The 22,165-nt window shown below is 44.3% G+C and overlaps 1 protein-coding gene across 1 annotated transcript in view; it reads left to right on the forward strand.

The window, feature by feature from the left end:
- The window catches only part of atrnl1a (attractin-like 1a), a gene marked incomplete at its 5' end in the record, with an annotated part of 358,740 nt that overhangs the window by 32,854 nt on the left and 303,721 nt on the right, over positions 1–22,165 (forward strand). Inside the window, 3 exon segments of the mRNA XM_053333595.1 lie at positions 12,623–12,707; positions 15,721–15,932; positions 19,233–19,351. Coding sequence (XP_053189570.1) covers positions 12,623–12,707; positions 15,721–15,932; positions 19,233–19,351 — 416 coding nt within the window.

Here is a 22,165-nt window from a genome sequence, read left to right on the forward strand (position 1 = left end):
CATCCCTCCCTCCTTCTCTCTTTCCTCCATCCCCCTTCATCCTTTTTTCCTTTCTTTTCCTTCCTCCCTTCCTCTTTTCCTTTCCTCCCTTCCTCCCTCCCTCCCTCCTGTCCTTCCTTCCTTCATTCCTTCCTCCCTTCCTTCCTTCCTCCCTCCTTTCCTTCCTTCCTTCTTCCCTCCCTTCCTGCCTTCCTTCCTTCCTTCTCTTTGTGTATGTAGATTTTTCACCATAACTACTTTTGCTAGACGATATATTGTCTCAGAAATAATCACGATAAACAAAAACTGTCCTACATTTATTGTTTCTTGTACTAAACATAGTGCATATGATATTGAAGTGATTGAATGATGTTGAAGTTTAGGGAGTAGAGACAAAACGGTAAGACATAGAATAAAGGTCTGCATCTTAACCATAGACTGTATAAAAGAAATGGACGTAACATCCGTGACGTCACTCATTGGTTTGTGGACTGCTGCTCGGAAGCCAATAGTTTCGAATCTGGGCAGCGCCATCTTGAAAATTTCAGGTGCATGCTGGGAAAAATAAAAACACGGATTCTACTTATATGGGCATGAGGCGGAGCCATGGGCAGGGCCATGGGCGGAGCAGGGAGGTTGCTTTGGTTGCGAGGGCTGGATCTCGAGGACATTGGTCAATCAACCTGTCAATCAGGACGTAGCCACGCCCTAATGCATACCCTGCTTTATCGTCACATATAAAATCAGGGAGGCCAAAATGTCCCAAATGAACATCATACTGCATTGAAGAAGGCTTTAAACTAGCGATTGAGACCATAAACACATTTTGAAAACGTTTACTGAGGTTAGAAATCAAGTGAGAAGTTGGTGAATTCTCCATTGACTTGTATAGAGACGGTCGCCCCCTGGTGGCCTTTTGATAGAATGCAGCTCCAAGTTACTTCTGCATTGGCCTCATTTCAGAGGACCAGAACTCCCCCCTGATCTTAACCAGAAGGCTATTGATGAGCTCAAGGCCCAAATTTTTGTACTTTAAACATCTTCAGGTGAGTCAGAATCAAACAATATGAAGTCTTCACCTCCGGACTTTGGAGCTCTTTTGTTCTTCAAACAGACAAATGTTGTCTTCACTTTGAATAATTTAAATGTTATCTTATTTTTCCACCTCAGTTTTGTTTCAGGGTCTTTCTCCTGCAGTTTGCTTTGGCAGCACTTCCTTTTTCCTTTTTCCTTTTTTTCCTCATATATTTTCCTCCTCCTCAACGTTTACTCTTCTCCAGCACAGTCCTTATCTGTTAGCTTGTGAGCAGCTCAGAGGAGTTTAAGTGTCTTGATCAAACGTGTCTCAGTAAAAGCTGATAAAAGATGAGAGAACATCGAGTGTTTGCTTCTCCAGGAAGGTTGTTAATGGAAGAAGAGAGACACTTTTCTTTTTCACATTAGTTCCTGAGAGTTTGACCTTTGACCTCGTAAAAGTATCAGTAGGATTAGTTTGTTTAAAGTGACGATGACTACTTTCCACAATTGAGAATAATCATTATTTCTATTTTTGGGATTATGATTCAGCCCTTTGTTTTCTTTTTCTTCCTTTTTCCAAATCTCTCCTCCCTTCTTCCTCTTTTCTTTCATCTGTCTCGTCACTCTCTGCTGCAAATATATATAATAAAATACCGGCAAGGATGTTGGTGGGAGATAAAGCAGCCTTCCTCCTTCCAGCCTTCCTTCCTTCCTTCCTTCTTTCCTTCCTTCCTTCCTTCCTTCCTTCCTTCCTTCCTTCCTTCATTCCTTCCTTCTTCTTCCCTCCCTTCCTTCTTCCTCCCTTCCTTCCTTCCTTCCTCCCTACCTCCCTCCTCCTTTCCTTCCTTCTTCCTCCCTTCCTCCTTCCTCCCTACCTCCCTCCTTTCCTTCCTTCCTCCCTACCGCCTTCATTTCCTTCCTTCCTTCCTACCTCCTTACCTCCCTTCTTTCCTTTTATCTCTTCCTTCCATCCTCCCTCCTTCCTTCCTCCCACCTTCCGTCCTCCCTCATTCCTTCCGTCCTTTCTTTCTTTCTTCCCTCCCTCCTTTCCTTTCTTCTTCCTCCCTTCCGTCCTTCCTTCCTTCCTTCCGTCCTCCCTCCCTTCCATCCTTCCTGCCTCCTTTCTGTCCTTCCTTTCCTCTCTCTGCTGCAAACACATATAATAAAATACCGGCGAGGATATTTGGGACGAGATAAAGCAGCGAATGTGAGATGAAATAAAAGAGCAGAGTGCTACGGAAGGAGTGAGGGATATAGATGGAGCGAGAGAGAAATAAAGAGTAAATGAAGAAGGGATTTAGGGAGAGAGAGGAAGCACCGAGGTCTGCAGGAAAGGAATTACCTAAAGACAATAAAGGTATGCCAGGATAAAGCAGATAATAAGCCTGTGAATAAAAGGCAAAATCAAAGGTAATAAACAATGAAGCATTTTCTATGCGGAGCGTCTTCGCCTTAATGAAGTTGGAAGCGATGCAGTTTCCTCAACACGAGCAATAAACGTATATTTATGTTTCCCTCAAGTCTGCAGAAACACACCCCTGTCTTTATAAATATTATAATTCATTCAATAAGGCTCGTATCCGCAGATCTGCCCAACTTTATGGTTCACCAGCCGCCTCTTTTACTCACAGCCAGAGATAGAGGAGAAGAGAGGGAGGAAGGGTTAAAGTGATGGTTGGAACAAGAACAACAATAAAGGGATAATAGATGGTGAGACGGAGCATGTGCTGGAGGAAGAGAGATGTTGAAATTCAAAATAAAAGAGGAGAGGTCATTCAGTAAGCAATAGGACTTAAATGAATATGCGTTAGTGATAAATAATAAGAGTTGGCAAGATGAGAAATTCAAAAATATCTTTAAAAATTAGTTTTAAAAGCAGCATCAGGTTTGTTAAAATGTACATTTAGTATTGTTGGTTTTATATCATTTGAAATGATATTTGCATCATTTTTTAACAAAAGTTAGACTGAATGCTCCTGAAAATGTCAAATGGTGTAACCACAAAAGAATGATGAATATTAAATATTTTTTCCACCTACAGTGTATTTAAGTGGACTTATATACAACTAATGTAATATTTAGAACAATAGTATTCCATTAGCTTTATTTAATATAAAAGTTATAATGTAAGATCATGCCAAACTAGTTGATATGGTGTTTTATTGACTATTTACTGTTTTTAAGCAAGTTGAATTATTTGGTACAAAGTTTTTATGGTTACACCACTTAGACATTTTTACCATAATCTTCTAAATCTAAAGGACAAATAATCTACTAAGAAAGAAGATGTAGGCCCTCTTGGGGAGATCAAATACAGGGTAAATAATGTAGTTTAAAGCACTACTGCTATCTTAATATTCCTGAAGCTATATGGAGCGGTAGATAGATGGATGGATGGATGGATGGATAGATAGATAGATAGATAGATAGATAGATAGATAGATAGATAGATAGATAGATAGATAGATAGATAGATAGATGGATAGATGATAGATAGATAGAAAGATAGATAGATAGATAGATAGATAGGTAGATAGATAGATAGATAGGTAGATTGATTGATTGATTGATTGATTGATTGATTGATTGATTGATTGATTGATTGATTGATTGATTGATTGATTGATAGATAGATTGGAAGGATACTATGAATATTCAACACTTTCATTACTTTATGTATGTATCGTTTATATTTTTATCATAGATGGATGGATAGATAGATAGATAGATAGATTGGCAGGATAATAGGGATATTCAACACTTTTATTACTCTATGTATGTATCGTTTATATTTTTTTCATAGATAGATAGATAGATAGATAGATAGATAGATAGATAGATAGATAGATAGATAGATAGATAGATAGATATGATTGAAGCAACTTGAACTTCTGTGCTAGTTTCAAGAAAACATATTAAGTGATTTTTTAGCTAACTCCAGTGGAAGATTTGCTTGTTTGATTCTAACAAATTCCTCTCGATTACACAATAATTCACTTCTTGTTTCTTTCTTAATTTTTTGCAGTGTACAGACCTGTTTATCTCATACTTCCTCCTCCGCTCAGATCTCCTCTCCTCTCGTTGCCCTCTCTCGTCTCTCCAGGAGATAATTAATTAGTTCCACCTGTGGAAGTCTCTCCTCTCTCCTCTCTCCTCTCTCCATCCCCCTTGTTCCGTCTTTTATTCGCTCCTCTCGCTCTTCTCTCTGCCTCCGCGCTCACTGCGAGCGAAGGGGTTTCCAGCGCTAATTTGTTTTTGTTTTGCCACACTAACCTTGGAGGGGCGACGCGGCGTTATTAGCTTCTCCTGCTCTTCTGCTGCCACACATTAGATTCAGGTCGACACGGAAGGCACTTTTCATTTGGATTTAATTCCCCCTCTCCCCCTCCAGCTCTCCCTCCTCACTTCACCCTCCCCTCCTTCCCCCTCCTCATCCCCTACCAACCCTGCCACCCTCAAACTTCTAATTAGATTTAGGGGGGGAAAATGAACTCTGATTAAAAACGAGGTCCTCTCCAACTTGACACACCACAGGCATGCACCCACACGCTGTCTGCTAGTGCACACACACACACACACACACACACACACACACACACACACAGTCAGACACCTGAAACACACACAAACACACACACGTTGTTGTGCGGTTCGTGAATAGTTCATTCAAGACAACGAGCTGAATTGAATCACTTCCTCAAATGATCCGTTCATATCTCAGTCAGTTCAGTTTAATGTCAGTTAAGTTGTGTGTAGTCGTGCAGAAATACACACAGAGCCTGATTCACTAAGGGCCCCAGCTTGCGGTTGGCGCACAGTGGATGGCGCGTGTGGCACATGTGTCTTTGTTAGTTTCCCCCCGGCACAGTTGTCATTTTCTCGCCCTGCGCCCACGTTGTCTAAATAACAAATGCACTTGCACCAGTCTGTGCACCTATGGGCGTGTTGGTCTCAAAATGAGGTGTAGTCAGGTTCATTAAAAAAAACAGGTCTAAAGTCACTGGTGCATATGTCACTGTTATTTAGGGGGAGCATTATCAAGAGTCCAATATGCTCCTATATAGGCGACACTGTGCCTGTTACGCACACGCTGGCACACAGCCAAACATGCAATCTGCACATACAATGTAGTTCCCTTTATTTAGGATCTTAGTCAATCAGACCCTGAGTGTGCACAGACTCTTTCTTTTAGTGCATGTTCTAGTTTTTCTCTTTACTTTATATTTGTTTTGCATTACAATTTCTTTCCTTCCTCTCTCTTTCCTCCCTTCAACCCCCTTTCTTCCTTCCTTCTGTCCTTCCTACCTTCCTCCCTTCATTCCTTTCCTTCCTCCCTCCATCCTTCTGTCTTTCTTTCCTCCCCTACCTTCCTCCCTTCCTTCTTTCCTTCCTTCCTTTCCTTTCCTTTCTTTCCTTTCCTTTCCTTCCTTCTTCCTTCTTCCCTCTCTCCTTTCCTTCCCTCCTTCCTCCCTCCCTTTCTTCCTTCCTTCTGTCCTTCCTTCCTCCTTCTTTCCTTCCCTCCTTCCTTCATTCCTTTCCTTCCTCCCTCCCTCCTTCTCCCTTTCTTTCCTCCCCTACCGTCCTCCTTTCCTTCTTTCCTCCCTCCCTCCTACCTTCCTTCCTTCCTTCTTTCCTCCATCCTTCCTTCCTTCCTTTCTTCCTTCCTTTCCTTCCTCCCTCCCTCCATCCTTCTCCCTTTCTTTCCTCCCCTACCATCCTCCTTTCCTTCTTTCCTCCCTCCCTCGTACCTTCATTTCTTCTGTCCTTCCTTCCTTCCTTCCTTCCTTCCTTCCTTTCCTTTCCTTTCCTTTCCTTTCCTTCCTTCCTCACTCCCTCCTTTCCTTCCTTCTTCCTTCCTCCCTCCTACCTTCCTTTCTTCTGTCCTTCCTTACTTTCCTTCCTTCCTTCCTCCCTCCCTTACTTTCCTTTCCTTTCCTTCCTTCCTCACTCCTTCCTTTCCTTCCTTCTTCCCTCCCTCCTTTCCTTTCCCTTCCTTCCTTCCTCACTCCCTCCTCTCCTTCCTTCTTCCTTCCTTCCTTCTTTGACTCGAGGACAACAGGAGGGTTAAGATCACATATTTAAAAATGTACAGTTTACATGTCAGTTATGTCTTCTTACTGACATGTCCAGCTTTTATTAACTTCTATATCTTCTTGATATTTTTATTTGCACTGTAACTCATATTTCCTACTTTTATTCTTTCTTTTTTTTCTCATTTTTCAGCATAATATAAATATTTTAGCATGCATACATGTTTTATTGGTATATTTTGACAGGGACAATGCACATCACAAATTCTATAATATTACAGCTGTGAGAGAAGTGAGAGATGAATATAGTAAAATGACATCATAAGGCAACATAAATAGTGCATAGCTTCACATTAAATATAAATAAAGCAATATGTAGAACTTTAATGACTACTAGACTAGTTTTTTTTTACTGGAAAAGTTGTTAAAAGTGCTGAAGTCTTTAGTGGGATATTAATTGGGAAGGTGTTCCACAACCTGGTCGCCCTGATTGGAAAAGCAGCACCAAATTTTGTGGAGCTGAAATGTAATGTTACAGTCTGGTGGAGGCTCACGTTAACCTTGTGTCAGTGTTACCGTTGGTTACTAATTGTTTAAACAGACGCAGTTAAAACTCCTGTGAAATAAAGAGACATTTACAAAAACTATTAAAAAGTCAAGAGATTATATTTATACTGGATTGGTGGCAGAAATTAGATTTTTGTTCGGTTTCAGAATATCAATATCAGGTCAGCTGAGCCTTATTTTAAAAAGCAGAAAGGAAGGAAGGAAGGAAGGGAGGAAGGGAGGAAGAAGAAAGGAAATGAGGAAGGAAGGAAGGAAGGAAAGGAAGGAAGACGGAAGGAAGAAGGAAGGAAAGGAAGCAAGACGGAAGGAAGAAGGAAGGAAAGGAGGAAGGAAGGATGGAAGAAAGACAGAAGGAAGGGAGGACAGAGGAAAGAAGGAAGGGAGGAAGGAAGGAAGAAAGACAGAAGGAAGGGAGGGCAGAGGAAGGTGAATGAATATTTTGAATGAATCTTTTTTGTTAAACTGATTTAAATGATTGGGCACACTGAAGAAGAAGAAGAAGAAGAAGAAGAAGAAGAAGAAGAAGAAGAAGAAGAAGAAGAAGAAGAACGTTACTCCTCTGCTCATCCTCTCATCACTAGGTGGCACAGCACACCGAAGAAACTCAAAGCAGCCTGAGAGCTTGTTTATAAGATGTTAGAGGAGCCACACAAACCTCCTCTTCCTCCTCCTCCTCTTTGTAATCCTCCTCCTCTCCCTCTTCCTCCTCCTCCTCCTCTTTGTAATCCTCCTCCTCCTCTTCTCTCTCTTTCTCCTCCTCTCCCTCTTCCTCCTCCTCCTCCCATCTTCCTCCTCCTCCTTTCCCCCTTCTTCCTCCTCTCCCTCCTCTCCCTCTTCCTCCTCCTCCTCCTCCTCCTCCTCCTCTTCTCTCTCATCCTCCTCCTCTCCCTCTTCCTCCTCCTCCTCCTCCTCCTCTTCTCTCTCATCCTCCTCCTCTCCCTCTTCCTCCTCCTCCTCTTCCTCCTCTCCGTCCTCCTCCTCTCCCTCTTCCTCCTCTCCCTCTTCTCCCTCCTCTTCCTCCTCCTTTCACTCTTCCTCTTCTTCCTCCTCTTCTTCCTTCTCTCCCTCTCCCTCCTCCTCCTATCCCTCTTCCTCCTCCTCCTCCTCTTCTTCCTCCTCCTCCTCCTCTCCCTCCTCCTCTCCCTCTCCTCTCCCTCTTCCTCATCCTCCTCCTCTCCGTCCTCCTCCTCTCCCTCTTCCTCCTCTCCCTCTTCTTCCTCCTCCTCTCCCTCTTCCTCCTCCCCCTCCTCCTCCTCCTCCTCTACCTCCTCCTCCTCCTCCTATCCCTCTTCCTCCTCCTCTTCCTCATCCTCCTCCTCCTCCTCCTCCTCCTCCTCCCCCTCTTCCTCCTCTCCCTCCTCCCCTCCCTCTTCCTCCTCCTCCTCCTCTCCCTCTTCCCCCTCCTCCTTCTCCCTCCTCCTCTTCCTCTCCCACTTCCCTCTCGTCCTTCTCCTCTCCCTCCTCCTCCTTCTCTGTCCCTCCTCCTCTTCTTCCTCCACTCCCTCTTCCTCCTCCTCCTCTTCTCTCTCATCCTCCTGCTCTCCCTCTTCCTACTCCTCCTCCTCCTCCTCTCCGTCCTCCTCCTCTCCCTCTTCTTCCTCCTCTTCCTCCTCTTTTCACTCTTCCTCCTCTTCCTCCTCTTCTTCCTTCTCTCCCTCTCCCTCCTCCTCTTCCTCCTCCTCTCCCTCTTCTTCCTCCTCTTCTTCCTCTTCCTCTTCCTCATCCTCTCCCTCTTCCCCCTCCTCCTCCTCCTCCTCTACCTCCTCCTCCTCCTCCTATCCCTCTTCCTCCTCCTCTTCCTCTTCCTTCTCCTCGTCCTCCTCTCCCTCTTCCTCCTCTTCCTCCTCCTTCTCCTCTCCCTCTTCCTCCTCCTCTTCCTCTTTTTCCTCCTCCTCCTCCTCCTCCTCCTCCTCCTCCTCCTCCTCCTCCCGCCTTTCTTCATCAAATCCTCCATTAGTCCAGATCAGATCAAACTGTCAATCAGCTCGGCTCGCCTGCCTGCTTCGATCTGGACTCACGTCTTTCTCTCTCTCTCTGTCCCACCTTGCATTATTAACACAGATTTTCTCATATCCTGAGAGGAAATTAAAAATCTGTGTGTGTGTGTGTGTGTGTGTGTGTGTGTGTGTGTGTGTGTGTGTGTGTGTGTGTGTGTGTGTGTGAGATAAGTATTTGTAAAGCCTGCAGTTCTTTTGGTGAACAGTTTGGCACTTCTAATATCAGGTTGGTTGGTTGAGGTGTGTGTGTGTGTGTGTGTGTGTGTGTGTGTGTGTGTGTGTGCGTGTGTGTGTGTGTGTGTGTGTGTGTGAAGCTTTAATGAATTCTTTTATATTTAGTTTTAGACGTTCATTTATTAGCTTATAGTTGGAAGTTGGAGGTTTTTTTTGGATCTTAATCGCTTGCTACAGGTCTCTGCTTTTTGACTCACATGTTCACATCACAACGTCCAAAAACACGAGGTCACAGACAGTACAAGCTTAACGCCACTTCCTGTTACAGCAGGTGATTGTCATTATCTAATTAACCACAGTGTGTGAGGTCATCAGCCAAATAATCCTACCAGTGTAAACACACCAGAGCAGAACATTGAAAACATATTGGTTTAAAGCATCCACACTGCCAGGAATCCAATGCTGATGGATGAAATACTAAATTAAAAACTTTAAAATACTATTTAATACTATTTAAATTAATTAAATTTAAAATTATAGGCATATACAAACAGTAAAAGTTAAATATTTTGAAAACAATACCAGATAATTTCAACTTTCACATGTTCCTTGGTGTCTTCAATGATAATATCCAATTAACTATAATATGTTATGATAATACATAATAAAATAACATTATGATTAAAGTCGTCTCATCTCATTACAACAGCTTTCCGTCTGTCCTTCCTCCCTTCCTCCTTCTCTCTTTCTTTCTCTTCCTCTCTCTTTCCTCCGTTCCTTCTTTCTTTCCTTCCTTCCGTCCTTCCTTCCTCCTTCTTTCCTTCCCTCCTTCCTCCCTCCCTCTCTCCTTCTCTCTTTCTTTCCTCCCCCTAACTTCCTTCTTTGCTCTGTCCTTCTTTCCTTCCTAGCTCCCTTCCTCTTTTCCTTTCTTCCTCTCTCCCTCCTACCTTCCTTCCTTCCCTCTTCTCCCTCCCTTCTTTCCTTCCTTTCCTTCCTTCCTTCCTTCCTTCCTTCCTTCCTTCCTTCCTTCCTTCCTTCCTTCCTTCCTTCCTCCCTCCCTTCCATCTTTGACTCTAGGACAACAGGAGGGTTAAAGGGGAAAAAGTATCTTAGTATCTTTTGTGTAACTTTCCATCACTGCTGACATTTATTTTAGTGCCAGAGTTAACTCCCAGAGGTGAAATATATTTAAACTTTTAGCAGCACATGTGCCATATTCTTCAAATGTATTTTAGTTGTCACATATTGAAACAGCAGGAGCTGCAACCAACACACCTGGAGCTCCTGCAGAGGTGAGAACTATAGGTTATATTAAAGTGCAGCTGACAAAACATCAGTGTCAGTGTAACATCTTGAAATAGATTCCACATGTAAATCAAATCCCCAGACCAAAAAAAACGTTAACATCAGCTGAGTAGAAAACAGCTGTTACATTTATCCTCCTGTTGTGCTCGAGTCAAGGAAGGAAGGGAGGAAGAAGGAAGGAGGAAGGAGGGAGGAAGGAAGGAGGGAGGGAGGGAGAGAGAAAGGAAAAGAGAATTGGAGAAAGGAAGGAAAGAAGGACAGAGGAAAGAATGAAGGTAGGTTGGAGGAAAGAAAGAGAAGGAGGAAGGAAGGAGGGAGGGACGGAAGGAGGGAGGAAGGAAGAGAGGAAAGGAAAGGAAAGAAGAAAGGGAGGAAGGGAAGGAAAGAAGGAAGGGGGGAGGGAGGAAGGAGGGGAGAAACGAAGGAAAGAAGGACTGAGGAAAGAAGCAAGAGAGGAAGGTAGGTTGGAGGAAAGAAAGCGAAGGAGGGAAGGAGGAAGGAAGGAAGAAAGGGGGATGGAGGGAGGAAAGAGAGGAAGGAAAGAAAGAGAGAAGGAGGGAGGAATGAAGGAGGGACGGAAGGAGGGAGGGAGGAAGGAAGAGAGGAAAGGAAGGAAAGAAGGACAGAGGAAAGAAGGAAGGGAGGTTGGAGGAAAGAAAGAGAAGGAGGGAAGGAAGAAAGGGGGATGGAGGAAGGGGGTGGGAGGGTGGGTGGAAAGCAACAGGAGAAAGTACAGTAGCATACATTAATAAGACATGAGTGTGTGCAGATGGAGAGGGAAAAGGAGGAAAGAGGAGCCCAGTGCATTATGGGAAATCCTCCAGCAGTGTAGACCTATATCAGTATTAACTAGGAGCTGGACCAAGGCAAGCCTGGCTGGCCTTAACTATAAGCTTTATCAGAAAGGAAAAGTTTGAAGCTTACTTTTAAATGTAGAGAGGATGTCTGCCTCATGGAGCGAGGAGAGGAGTCTGATAGCTGGAGACTACTCCTCTCTCCTCCTCCTCTGTCAGGGCTGAATATTTGGCGGATTCAACAACTTAACTCTCTTGAAATTTGAAGCTCGGTTAGACTCAGTAATAAACAGATTGGATTGAACAAAAGGGAAAGAAAATGTCTCTACAGGTGATCACAAGGACTTTGATTTGATGGGGAGCCATTGAAGAGCAATCAGGATTAGTGTCACCATGACGATTGGAGAGTTTAGCAGCAGCATCTTGGCCCTCCCTCCCTCCTTACTACTTTCCTTCCTTCCTTCTTCCTTCCTTCCTTCCTTCCTCCCTCCTTACTCCTTCTTCCTTCCTCCCTCCCTCCCTCCCTCCCAACTCCTTTCCTTCCTTCCTTCCTTCCTTCCTTCCTCCCTTCCTTCTCTCCTTACTTCCTTCCTCCGTCCATCCATCCGTCCATCCCTCCCTCCTTCCCTCCCTCCCTCCTTTCGTTCCTTCCTTCCTTTCTTCCTCCCTTCCTTCCTTCCTTCCTTCCTCCCTCCCTCCCTCCCTCCCTCCCTCCCTCCCTATTCATTTCCTTCATTCCTTCCTTCCTCCCTCCCTCCCCCCCTATTCCTTTCCTTCCTTCCTTCCTCTTTCCAGGAGGGTTAAGCTTTCATTTGAATCATTTTAACCTCATGTTTAGGGCACCCAAAGGTGCCAATGTTCCTCTGTGAAGCCTGCGAGTCTGAGCTGAGGGACCAAACCCATCAGTTTTAACCAGCTATCGTCACACCAGGTTTCATTTCTGCTCCATCGCATCAGCGTCACTCTCGTTGGCTTGTTAATATATCCGACCTTTAACCCCTGCTGGTGATGAGCTCATTGTTCGAGGTGTTGATTAGAACAACCCCCCCCCCCCCACCACCACCACCCCTTCATCCTCTCACTGTGTCCTCTGCCGCACCTCTCGCTCTTACACAAGTGCTCCCAATTAGCCACACGCTTAACGAGGTCGTTAGCAACCTGGCGTCCCCCAAACTCTACCCGCTCTACGCTTACGTTCGGGGAGGACTCATCTGGTTAAATGGCACATTTTACAGCAACATATACACAAACTGACACTTACACACACCCACACACACACACACACACACACACATACACACACACACACCACACGCACCTGGGTAATTTCCATATTAATATAATGCGAGCACGTAGGGGTTATTAAAACATCAGAGAGTTGTTAAATCTAAATAGTAAAATACACAGAGCTGGTAGTTTGAGAGAGATGGAGATGGAGAGAGAGAGAGAGAAAGGGGGGGAGGGTGGGGGGGGCGTACACTTTATGATGATATTTGGTGGTATGAATGGTTTTATGAAGAAGTCACCTCACAGATTATCTTCCCTATCTTCTCCATATCACCAGAATTTGATATGAAAAGGTTAGGATAATGAGTTCTTATCCCTCCGTGATGAAATTAGGGGAGGGGGTTGAACTGTGGGTCACTCTCCTCTTTTTATTCCTTCTCGTATGCAATAACCTAGTACTGCTTATACCCAAAATAAAGAAAAAAGAAGAGAACTTGGAGAAATGGTGTTTGTGTTTGTGTTTTGTCCTCAGCTTGTGATGAATGGACTGTCCTTCCCAGACCAGGGCTGCACCGAGACGTCAACCGCTTTGGACACTCTGCCGTGGTTAGCAATGGGTGAGTTCCTCCTCTCTACGCTAGTTTAAAACACTTTACTGCAACCTATATCTGCTGGAGATTAATTATTTTCCTTAAAGTCCATGTAAAGTAAGAATAAATATGTGTTCTGAGTTTGACATACCACAGAAAAGTGTGTTGTTAACCACCCTGCCAAATTTCAATGATTAAAAAAGTCACCAAAAATATGAAATTGAGGGCTTCAAAGTTGTGTAAAAATCAGCCTCTTTCTCTGCTACCAAACGCTGAAGCCCCGCCCCCTACCAAGTGTCACCTGTCAATCAAAGTCACCACCTCTACCAGAAACATGGACGCTACGTCTGAGAGCTTTCTGCTGCTAGCTCAGCTGCTAACTCTTTGGCTAGCTCAGCTGCTAACTTTTTGGCTAGCTCAGCTGCTAGCTCAGCGGCTAACTCTGCGGCTAACTCAGCTGCTAACTCGGCGGCAAACTCAGCTAACTGACTAACTGTAGACTGTAGGAGTAGTAGTCTGCACTGAATGTATTTATACCTCTACAGCAGCAGGGGCGGGATTATGCTAATCACTAAATCCTGAACACAGAAATCTTGAAACACAGTTTGTGAAGCCTAGCTCCACAATTCAAATCTAAATGGTTGAAATGCTTTTACACCTTTTTTAGAAATACATTTATGACCTATTTAATGTGTTTAGAAGAAAATGTCTGAATTCACTTTACACAGTCTTTAAGGATACTTGAGCACTGATACTAAGCTACCTGCCTGCTCAATCACATTTACCTGCTATGCATGATGCATTTTCTCTTGGTACATTTTTACATTTCCAAGCTTTCTGAGTCTCTTTTTTTCTCTACATTTCTCCTTCACAACAACCAGGTTGTGTTTTTTATTATGTAAATAGTTTATGGATTGATCTCTTTCTCTTTATGTTATATTTGGTTTCAGTTTACACTTCTTTCATCCCTTCCTCCCTTCTCCTCTCCTTCTGTTGGCTTTCCTGATGCTCCTCACCTGCTTGGAAACTTTTCCCTCTTCCACTTCTCATATGTCTATATGTGGATGTTTCTACTGCTTCACTCTCACAGGAACTTTCTTTACACCTTCTATGTATAGTTACTGGGTTTATGTGAACTATGTATCACATCCAGACTGTCAGCTGTGGTTTTGGAGAAAAGGTGAATGTGGTTTTTGAAGTGGTTACCTTGAGATCATTCATACTGTCTTATAATGTAAAAAAAAAAGAGATTAAAGCAGTTTTAGTTGAATGCACCATGGTTCTTTTTGCAATACTTCATTGTTTAGCCTTATGAAAAACTGACTGAATATAGATGATGCAACAATGAAGGTTGATTGCAGACACAATGGAGGATGTTTTGCATCAATAATTAACAATTAAATAGGAATAGATAAAAAAAAGTTTCCTTTATTAGGAATAGTCAGGATCTGCTATCACTGCTATCACTATTTTTTTATTCTGCTGACAATCTTTTGGTTTTATATGCATGTGATTTTACTTTGTTCTCATATTTCAAGCTCTCCTTTTGTGTCATTTAATGAATATGCATTTATTAGATTATAATATATACTACCAGTCAACAGTTTGGACACATCTTCCAATTCACGTTAATAAGAAAATGTGTCCAAATCATTTACTGGTAATGTATATTGCGTGAGAATTTTTTTGTTGGACATTCACACCAAAATATCCTAAATTAAAGTGTTTATTAATCATAACTGCACAGTCCAGAGTGTATTATCCTGCTTATACAAACTGACAGAAATGCCCAAAATATAAATGACACATACTGAAACCATAGACTGTATAAAAGAAATGGACGTACCATCCGTGACGTCACCCATTGGTTTGTGGACTGCTGCTCGGAAGCCAATAGTTTCAAATCTAGGCAGCGCCATCTTGAAAATTTCAGGTGCATGCTGGGAAAAATAAAAACACGGATTCTACTTATATGGGCATGAGGCGGAGCCATGGGCCGAGCGGGGGAGGTTGCTATGGTTCCTTCCTTCCTTCTTTCCTCCCTCATTTCCTTCCTTCCTTCCTTCCTTCTTTCTTTTCATTCCTCCCGCCCTCCTACCTTCCTTCCTTCCTCCTTTCCTTCATCCTTCCTTCTGTCCTTCCTTCCTTCCTTTCATTCCTCCCTTCCTTGTTTCCATTCCTTCTCTCCTTCCTTCCTCCCTCTCTCCTTTCCTCCCTCCCTTCCTTCCTCCCTCCCTCCTTTCCTTCCTCCCTTCCTTCCTCCCTCCCTCCTTTCCTTCCTTCTTCCTCCCTTCCTTCCTTCCTTCCTTCCTTCCTACCTTCCTTCCTTCCTCCCTTATTTACTTCCTCCCTCCCTCCCTCCTTACTCCTTTCCTCCCTTCCTTTCTCCTTTCCTTCCTTCCTTACTCCCTACCTTCTTTCATCCTTTCCTCCCTCCTTCCTTCCTTCTTCCTCCCTTCTTTCTTTCCTCTGTCTTTTCTTCCTTCCTTTAATTCCTCCCTTCCTTCTTTCCTTCTTTCCTTCCTCCCTTCCTCCCTCCCTCCCTCCCTCCCTTCCTCTCTTCCTTCCTTCCTTCTTCCTTTCCTTCCTTCCTTCCTGAGTGTATTATCCTGCTTATACCACTGACAGAATTGACCAAAATGTAAATAACACAAACTGAAACATATAAAAAAGTTTGCAGTGAGAGCTCCATCATGATACAAAACTCATAAATAAAATGCTCTGACCCTTTAACACCATTTACCCATCAAAAAGTCAGCTTTGAACACAAAAATGTCAGCTTTTAACTTCAAAAAAAACGGCCAAAGCTTCAAACCACTTCTTTTTCTCTCTCTCTCTCAAACCAAAAGTTCAGGTTTATATTTGAAAGGTTATCCTGCTTCCTCAACACGTCTTCATCTGTCTTCATGTCCGCAGGCGCTTCTTGTCTCTGTGAGTCTCGTACGTATCTTGTAACATCTGCTGCTGTGATTCTGTTTAACTCTTTCCTCTCTTTCTTCTCTTTCTTCTTCTTCTTCTTCTTCTTCTTCTTCTTCTGCAGCTCGATGTACATCTTCGGCGGTTTCTCCGGTCTGCTTCTGAACGATGTGCTGGCCTACACTCCTCCGTCCTGCAAGGCCTTCTCTGACCCAGATCTGTGCGCTGCGTCCGGGCCGGGACTCCGCTGCCACTGGGTCAAAGGTGGATGCGTCGCCTGGCAACTGAAACCACCTGACGAAACGTCCTCCGCTCCTCTCTGCCCGCCGCGGTCCGGTATGTTAAACTTCCTGACGTCAAATTGACCCCGTTTGTTTTGACTGTTCCTTCTTTCTTCCCTTCCTTTCTTCCTTCTGTCCTCCCTCCCTCCCTCCCTCTTTCCTTCCTTCCTTCCTTCCTGCCTTCCTTCCTTCCTTCCTTCCTTCCTCCTTCTGTCTTTCTTTCCTCTCCCTACCTTCCTCCCTTCCTTCTTTCCTCCCCCTACCTTCCTTCTTTCCTTCCTTCCTAATTTCCTAATTTCCTTCTTTCCTTCCTTCCCTCCTTCGTTCGTTCGTTTGTTCGTTCCTTCCTTCCCTCCTTTCCTTTCTCCCTTCCTTCCTTCCTCCCTCCCTCCTTTCCTTCCTTCCTTCCTTCCTTCCTTTTTTCTTTCCATCCTTCCCTCTTTCCTTCCCTCCCTCTTTCTTTCCTCCCTCCTTTCCTTCCTCCCTCCCTCCCACCTTCCTTCCTTCCTTCCTCCTTTCCTTCCTTCCTTCCTTCCTCCTTTCCTTCCTTCTTTCCTTCCTTCTTTCCTCCCTTCCTCCTTCCTTCTTTTCTTCCTTCCTTCCTCCATTCCTCCTTTCCTCCCTCCCTATTCCTTTCTTTCTTCCTTCCTTCCTTTCCTTCCTTCCTCCCTTCCTTCTTTCCTTCCCTCCTTCCTCCCTTCCTTCCTTCTTCCTCCCTCCTTTTCCTTCCTTCTTCCCTCCCCCTTCCATCCTATTTGCTTTTCTAATTCTCTGTCATTCATCCCTGTGTGTCTGCTTCTTACTCTCTCTCCTTTCAGTTCTAAATATTTTCTCTGACATATCTACAACATATTTTACTCTGTAATGTGTAGCGCCATCACACTAAAGACTCGCTCCCAAAAGACCCATGTTTCCATTTTTCCATGAGAATAATAATTATTCCAAAGGATCTGGCTTCTGAAGTTTGTTTGCATACCATAATTATGGGAACAGAAGGTCAGTGCTGCAACAATTACCTCATTTTAAAGTAATTAGGACCGGTCCTCGCTCCCCCCCTGCGCCCCCCCCCCCCCATGCCCCCCCTCCCCCTTTTCCTCTTCTATCTGTCTCTGCCAGATGTAGATGCAGTCAGTAGCTTTTCCAGGTTTTTAGCTTCAGGCTGCTCGCTGTAGATTTAAAAAAAAGAAAGTAGTCATGATAGCGGTCATACTGTCAGATTGAAGCAGAACAAGAGTACAGATGGATCGCCTCAAAGGAACATATATTCCTTCTTCCCTCATTTCCTTCCCTCCTCCCTTCCTTCCTTCTTTCCTTCCTTCCTTCCTTCTTTTCATTCCTCCCTCCCTCCTACCTTACTTCCTTCCTTCTTTCCGTCCTCCCTTCCTTCCTTTCATTCCTCCCGTCCTTCTTTCCTCTGTCCTTCCTTCCTTCCTTCCTTCCTTCTTCCCTCCTTCCTTCCTTCCTTCTCTCCTTACTTTCATCCTCCCTGCCTGCCTCCCTCCTACCTTCCTCCCTCCCTCCCTGCCTCCCTTCCTTCCTTTCATTCCTCCCTTCCTTCTTTCCTCCATCCTCCCTTCCTTCCTTTCATTACTCCCTTCGTTCTGTCCTTTCCTTCCTCCCTCCCTCCTTCTTTCCTTCCCTCCTTCCTTCCTTCCACCTGTCCTTCCTAACTTAATATTTTCCTTCCTTTTTACCTTCGTCCTCCCCTCCTTCCTTTCATTCCTTCCTTCCTTCCTTCTTCCCTCCCTCCCTCCTTCATTCCTTCCTTCCTTTCATTAAACTGCAGAATAAAGATTTACAGAGGAACAACTGAAGTATTCGTCAAGAGTCTGAAAGTTATATTTAATGCAGTAGAAAAAAACACACTCAGAACTATATGACCTGGTTGGTAAATGGTTTTAAAAACTGTCATAATCCAGATGTGGTCCTTTCTAGAAGCTTGATGTGTTTCTGATGGATTAACATGTCAGATCAGTGTTGAGTCTGTGCTGTAATCTCACACGTATGTTTACTCTGCAAACGACAGAATAGCATGTTTTAAATAGTCAGAGTAAAATAAAGTTGCATGACATGAATGTTCTCTAACCAAACATGGTCATTCTGTGGGAAGCCAGTATTAGCGTGCATATGGCCGCCACATGACTCTGGAATCAGTTTCCTCATATTTTGGGAGTAAAGTACCAGATGGACATTATTACTAAGCTGCTCATGATTTCATTCAGACTGATGCAAACTGACTTTTTTCACCTTTGTTAATCTAGACTTCATTACTCTTATTAAATTAGATCAGAAGTCACGTATTTGAAACCGACAGCTGATAACGATTGTTGGCGATAGATCAGTGCACTTCTACTTAGAGCTGAAATCCCAACAGATGAATGAATAAAAGTTCAAGCACAGCAGCAGCAAAGAAACATTTACCGTAAGAACTGTTGTATAAGATGCACCTTTAACCTTTAACATGATTTCTTTACATTTAAAAGCAGTAAAGGGATCATAAATATGTAAAAGGCCGTCCACACTAAGATCGATAACTATAACTATAAAGGTAATGATAAAGGTAATGACTATAATGGAAGGAAGAAGGAAGGAAAGGAGGAAGGAAGGATGGAAGGAAGGAAGGAAGGAGAAAGGAAAGAAAGGTAGGGAGGAAGGAAGGAAGGAAGGAAATGAGGACAGAGGAAAGAAGGAAGGAAATGAGGACAGAGGAAAGAAGGAAGGGAGGAAGTGAAGGACGGAAGGAAGGAAGGAATGAAAGAAGAGAGGAAGAAAAAAGGAAATGAGCAAGGAAGCAAAAGGAAGGAAGGAAGGAGAAAAGAAGGAAGGAAGGAAGGGAGGAAGAAGGAAGGATGAATGAAGGAAGGAAGGAGAAAGGAAGTAAGGGAGGAAGGAAGAAGGAATAAGGAAGGAAAGGAGGAAGGAAGGATGGAAGCAAGACGGAAGGAAGGGAGGACGGAGGAAAGAAGGAAAGGAGGAAAGAAGGAAGGAAGCAAGGAAGGAAAGACAGACGAAAGGAAGGAAGGGAGGAAAGAAGGAAGAGAGGAAAGAAAGGAAGGAATGGAGGGAGGAAAGAAGGAACAGTCAAAACAGACAGGGTCAATTTGACCCGGGAGGACGACACAAAGGTTAAGTTCAGCTCTGTGGCTCACTGATGAGTTTTAATAGTTTTTAAACAACATATATATCAGGGTTGGTTTGGCTCTGCACATGAGATAAATAAATAAATGAGTAAATAAATAAATAATGTGTGTGTGTGTGTGTGTGTGTGTGTGTGTGTGTGTGTGTGTGTGTGTGTGTGTGTGTGTGTGTGTGTGTGTGTGTGTGTGTGTGTGTGTGTGTGTGTTTCTCCCTGCAGACAGTACAGACGAGCAGTGTTTCAGGTTCTCAGACTGTGCTAGCTGCACCGCCAACACTCGCGGCTGTCAGTGGTGCGAGGACAGGAAGTGTATCTCCACCTCCAGTAACTGCACAGTGGTGAGTCTCAACACCCGTCTGCAGTAAAACCAGACATCAGAAAAAAAGGATTACTATATGTAGATCTGCAGGTGTTTTATGATCTGCAGCAGGGGTGTCAAACATGCGGCACGTGGGCCAGAACCGGCCCGCCGAGGGGTGCAATCCGGCCCATTTTCGTTGTTGTGTTCTTTTCCTTCCTTCCTTCTGTCCTTCCTTCCTTTCTTCCTCCCTTTCTTCCTTCCATCTGTCCTTCCTCCCTTTCTTCCTTCTGTCCTTCCTCCCTTTCTTTCTTTCTTCCTTCCTTCCTTCCTTCCTTCCTTCCTTCCTTCCTTCCTTCCTTCCTTCCTCCCTTCCTATTTTCCTTTCTTTGTTCCTTCCTTCCTTTCTTTCTTCAATCTGTCCTTCCGACTTTTCTTCCATCTTTCCTTCCTTCCTTTCTTCCTTCAATCTGTCCTTCCTCCTTTTCTTCCTTCTGTCCTTCCTTCCTTTGTTCCTTCTGTCCTTCCTTCTGTCCTTCCTTCCATCTGTCCTTCCTTCTGTCCTTCCTTCCTTCTGTCCTTCCTTCCATCTGTCCTTCCTTCCTTTCTTCCTTCATCTGTCCTTCCTCCCTTTCTTCCTTCCTTCCTTCCATCCTTCCTTCCATCCATCTGTCCTTCCTCCTTTCTTTCTTCCTCATGTCCTTTCTTCCCTCCTTCCTTTTTCCTGTCTTCCCTTCCTTCCCTTCTTATTTCCTTCCTTTCTTCCTTCTTTCCCTCCATATGTCCTTCCTACCTTTCTTCCTTCCATCCTTCCTTCCTCCCTTCCTTCCTTCCTTCCTTCATTCCCTCTTTCCATCTTTTTAATGATCCAGCCCACATGAGATCTAATTGGTCTGTATGTGGCCCTTGAATGAAAATGAGTTTGACACCTCTGATCTTAATGTAATATATTTAAGATTTGATATAAGGGAAATATGATTTATATGAATAACTCAGTGAGTATTTATTCTTCTTTTGCTCATTGTGTTCTCTCTGTCTCTTTTCTCTGTTTTTTACTCCCGACCCTGCTTTCTCTGTCTTTCTTTCTTTCTTTCTTTGTATGTGTGTCTGCATGTTGCTTTTATCTATCTGTGTGCTTGGCTGGGTTTAAATATGAATGTTTGAATGAATCTCTTCCTCTTCCTCTCCCCTCCTCCTCTTCCTCTCTCTCCCTCTCCTCTCTCTCTCCTTCCTCTTCCTCTCTCCTCTCTCTCCTCCTCTTCTTCTCTCCTCCCTCTCTCTCCTCTCTCTCTTCCTCTTCCTCTCTCCTTTCCTTCCTCTCTTTCCTCTCCTCTTCTTCCTCTGTCCTCTCCTTCCTCTGTCCTCTCCTTCCTCTCTCTCATCTCCTTCCTCTTCCTCTCTCCTCTCCTCTTCTTCCTCTCTCCTCTCCTCTCTCTCCTCTCCTCTCTTCTCCTCTCCTCTCCTCTCTTCTCCTCTCCTCTCCTCTCCTCTACTCTCCTCTCCTCTCCTCTCCTTCCTCTCTCTCTCCTTCCTCTCTCTCCTCTCCTTCCTCTCTCTCTCCTTCCTCTCTCTCCTCTCCTCTCCTCTCCTTCCTCTCCTCCTCTCTCCTCTCCTTCCTCTCTCTCTCCTCCTCTTCCTCTCCTCTCCTCTCCTCTCCTCTCCTCCTCTTCCTCTCTCCTCCTCTTCCTCTCTCCTCTCCTTCCTCTCTCTCCTCTCCTTTCCTTCCTCTCTCTCCTCCTCTTCCTCTCTCTCCTTCCTCTCTCTCCTCTTCCTCTCTCTCCTCTCCCCTCTCTCTCCTCTCCTTCCTCTCTCTCCTCTCCCCTCTCTCTCCTCTCCTTCCTCTCTCTCCTCTCCTCTCTCTCTCCTCATCTTCCTCTCTCTCCTCTGTGTGTGTGTGTGTGTTTTTGCGTGTGTGTGTGTGTGTGTGTGTGTGCGTGCGTGTGCGTGTGTGTGTGTGCGTGTGTGTGTAGCTGACTCTGGAGCTGGCCCAGCAGCATGGCGGCGCTCTGTCTCTGTCTCCTCCTCCATCCATGTTGTCTGAACATCAGCTGAGCTTGTGGAAGCACGGAGCCAGAAGGAGGGGACATGTGTGTATTATTTGACACTTGACACTTCTCTTGTTAGGCTGCAGGTCGGCTCGCATCAGGCAGAGGTTAAGACTTCGGAGCAGACTCGTAGGTTATATGGAAATTGAGGTGGAAGGGAATCTAAAGTGCTGTTTTCTTTTCTTATGAACCTTTACTTGACCTGAAGGAAACCACAGTGGAAGGAAAAACTCGCCTGAGACATTTTAACTGATGTAAAAACCTATTCTCACAAAATTCAGCAAATCAAGATCTTTATTTTATTTATGGGCAGGGGACAGATCAGTTCTGCTCGTATTCAAATGATTATTTTTATAAAACTACAAAACCATCGGAGAGTGTTTACTTCTGAATTTATTAAAATGTGTAATCTACATTTTTTATATACATTTGCAAAATTTGGAAGGATTTCCTTAGAGCCAGACCCATATATCAGTCCATATCATCGGCCGATATCGACATATCACAGATTTCCTTCTTTCCTTCCTACCTTCCTTCCTTCCTCCCTCCCTTTCTTCCTTCCTTTCCTCCTTTCCTTCTTCCCTCCCTCCTTCCTTCTTTCCTCCCTCCCACCTACCTTCCTTCCTTTCCGCATTTCCTTCTTTCCTCCCTCCCTCCTACCATCCTCCCTTCCTTCCTTCCTTCCTTTCCGCATTTCCTTCTTTCCTCCCTCCCTCCTACCATCCTCCCTTCCTTCCTTCCTTCCTTCCTTCCTTCCTTCCTTCCTTCCTTCATTCCTCCCTCCCTTCCTTCCTTCCTTTCCGCATTTC

Source organism: Scomber japonicus, chromosome 14 (genome assembly GCF_027409825.1).
Source record: "Scomber japonicus isolate fScoJap1 chromosome 14, fScoJap1.pri, whole genome shotgun sequence".
Lineage (NCBI taxonomy): Eukaryota > Metazoa > Chordata > Actinopteri > Scombriformes > Scombridae > Scomber > Scomber japonicus.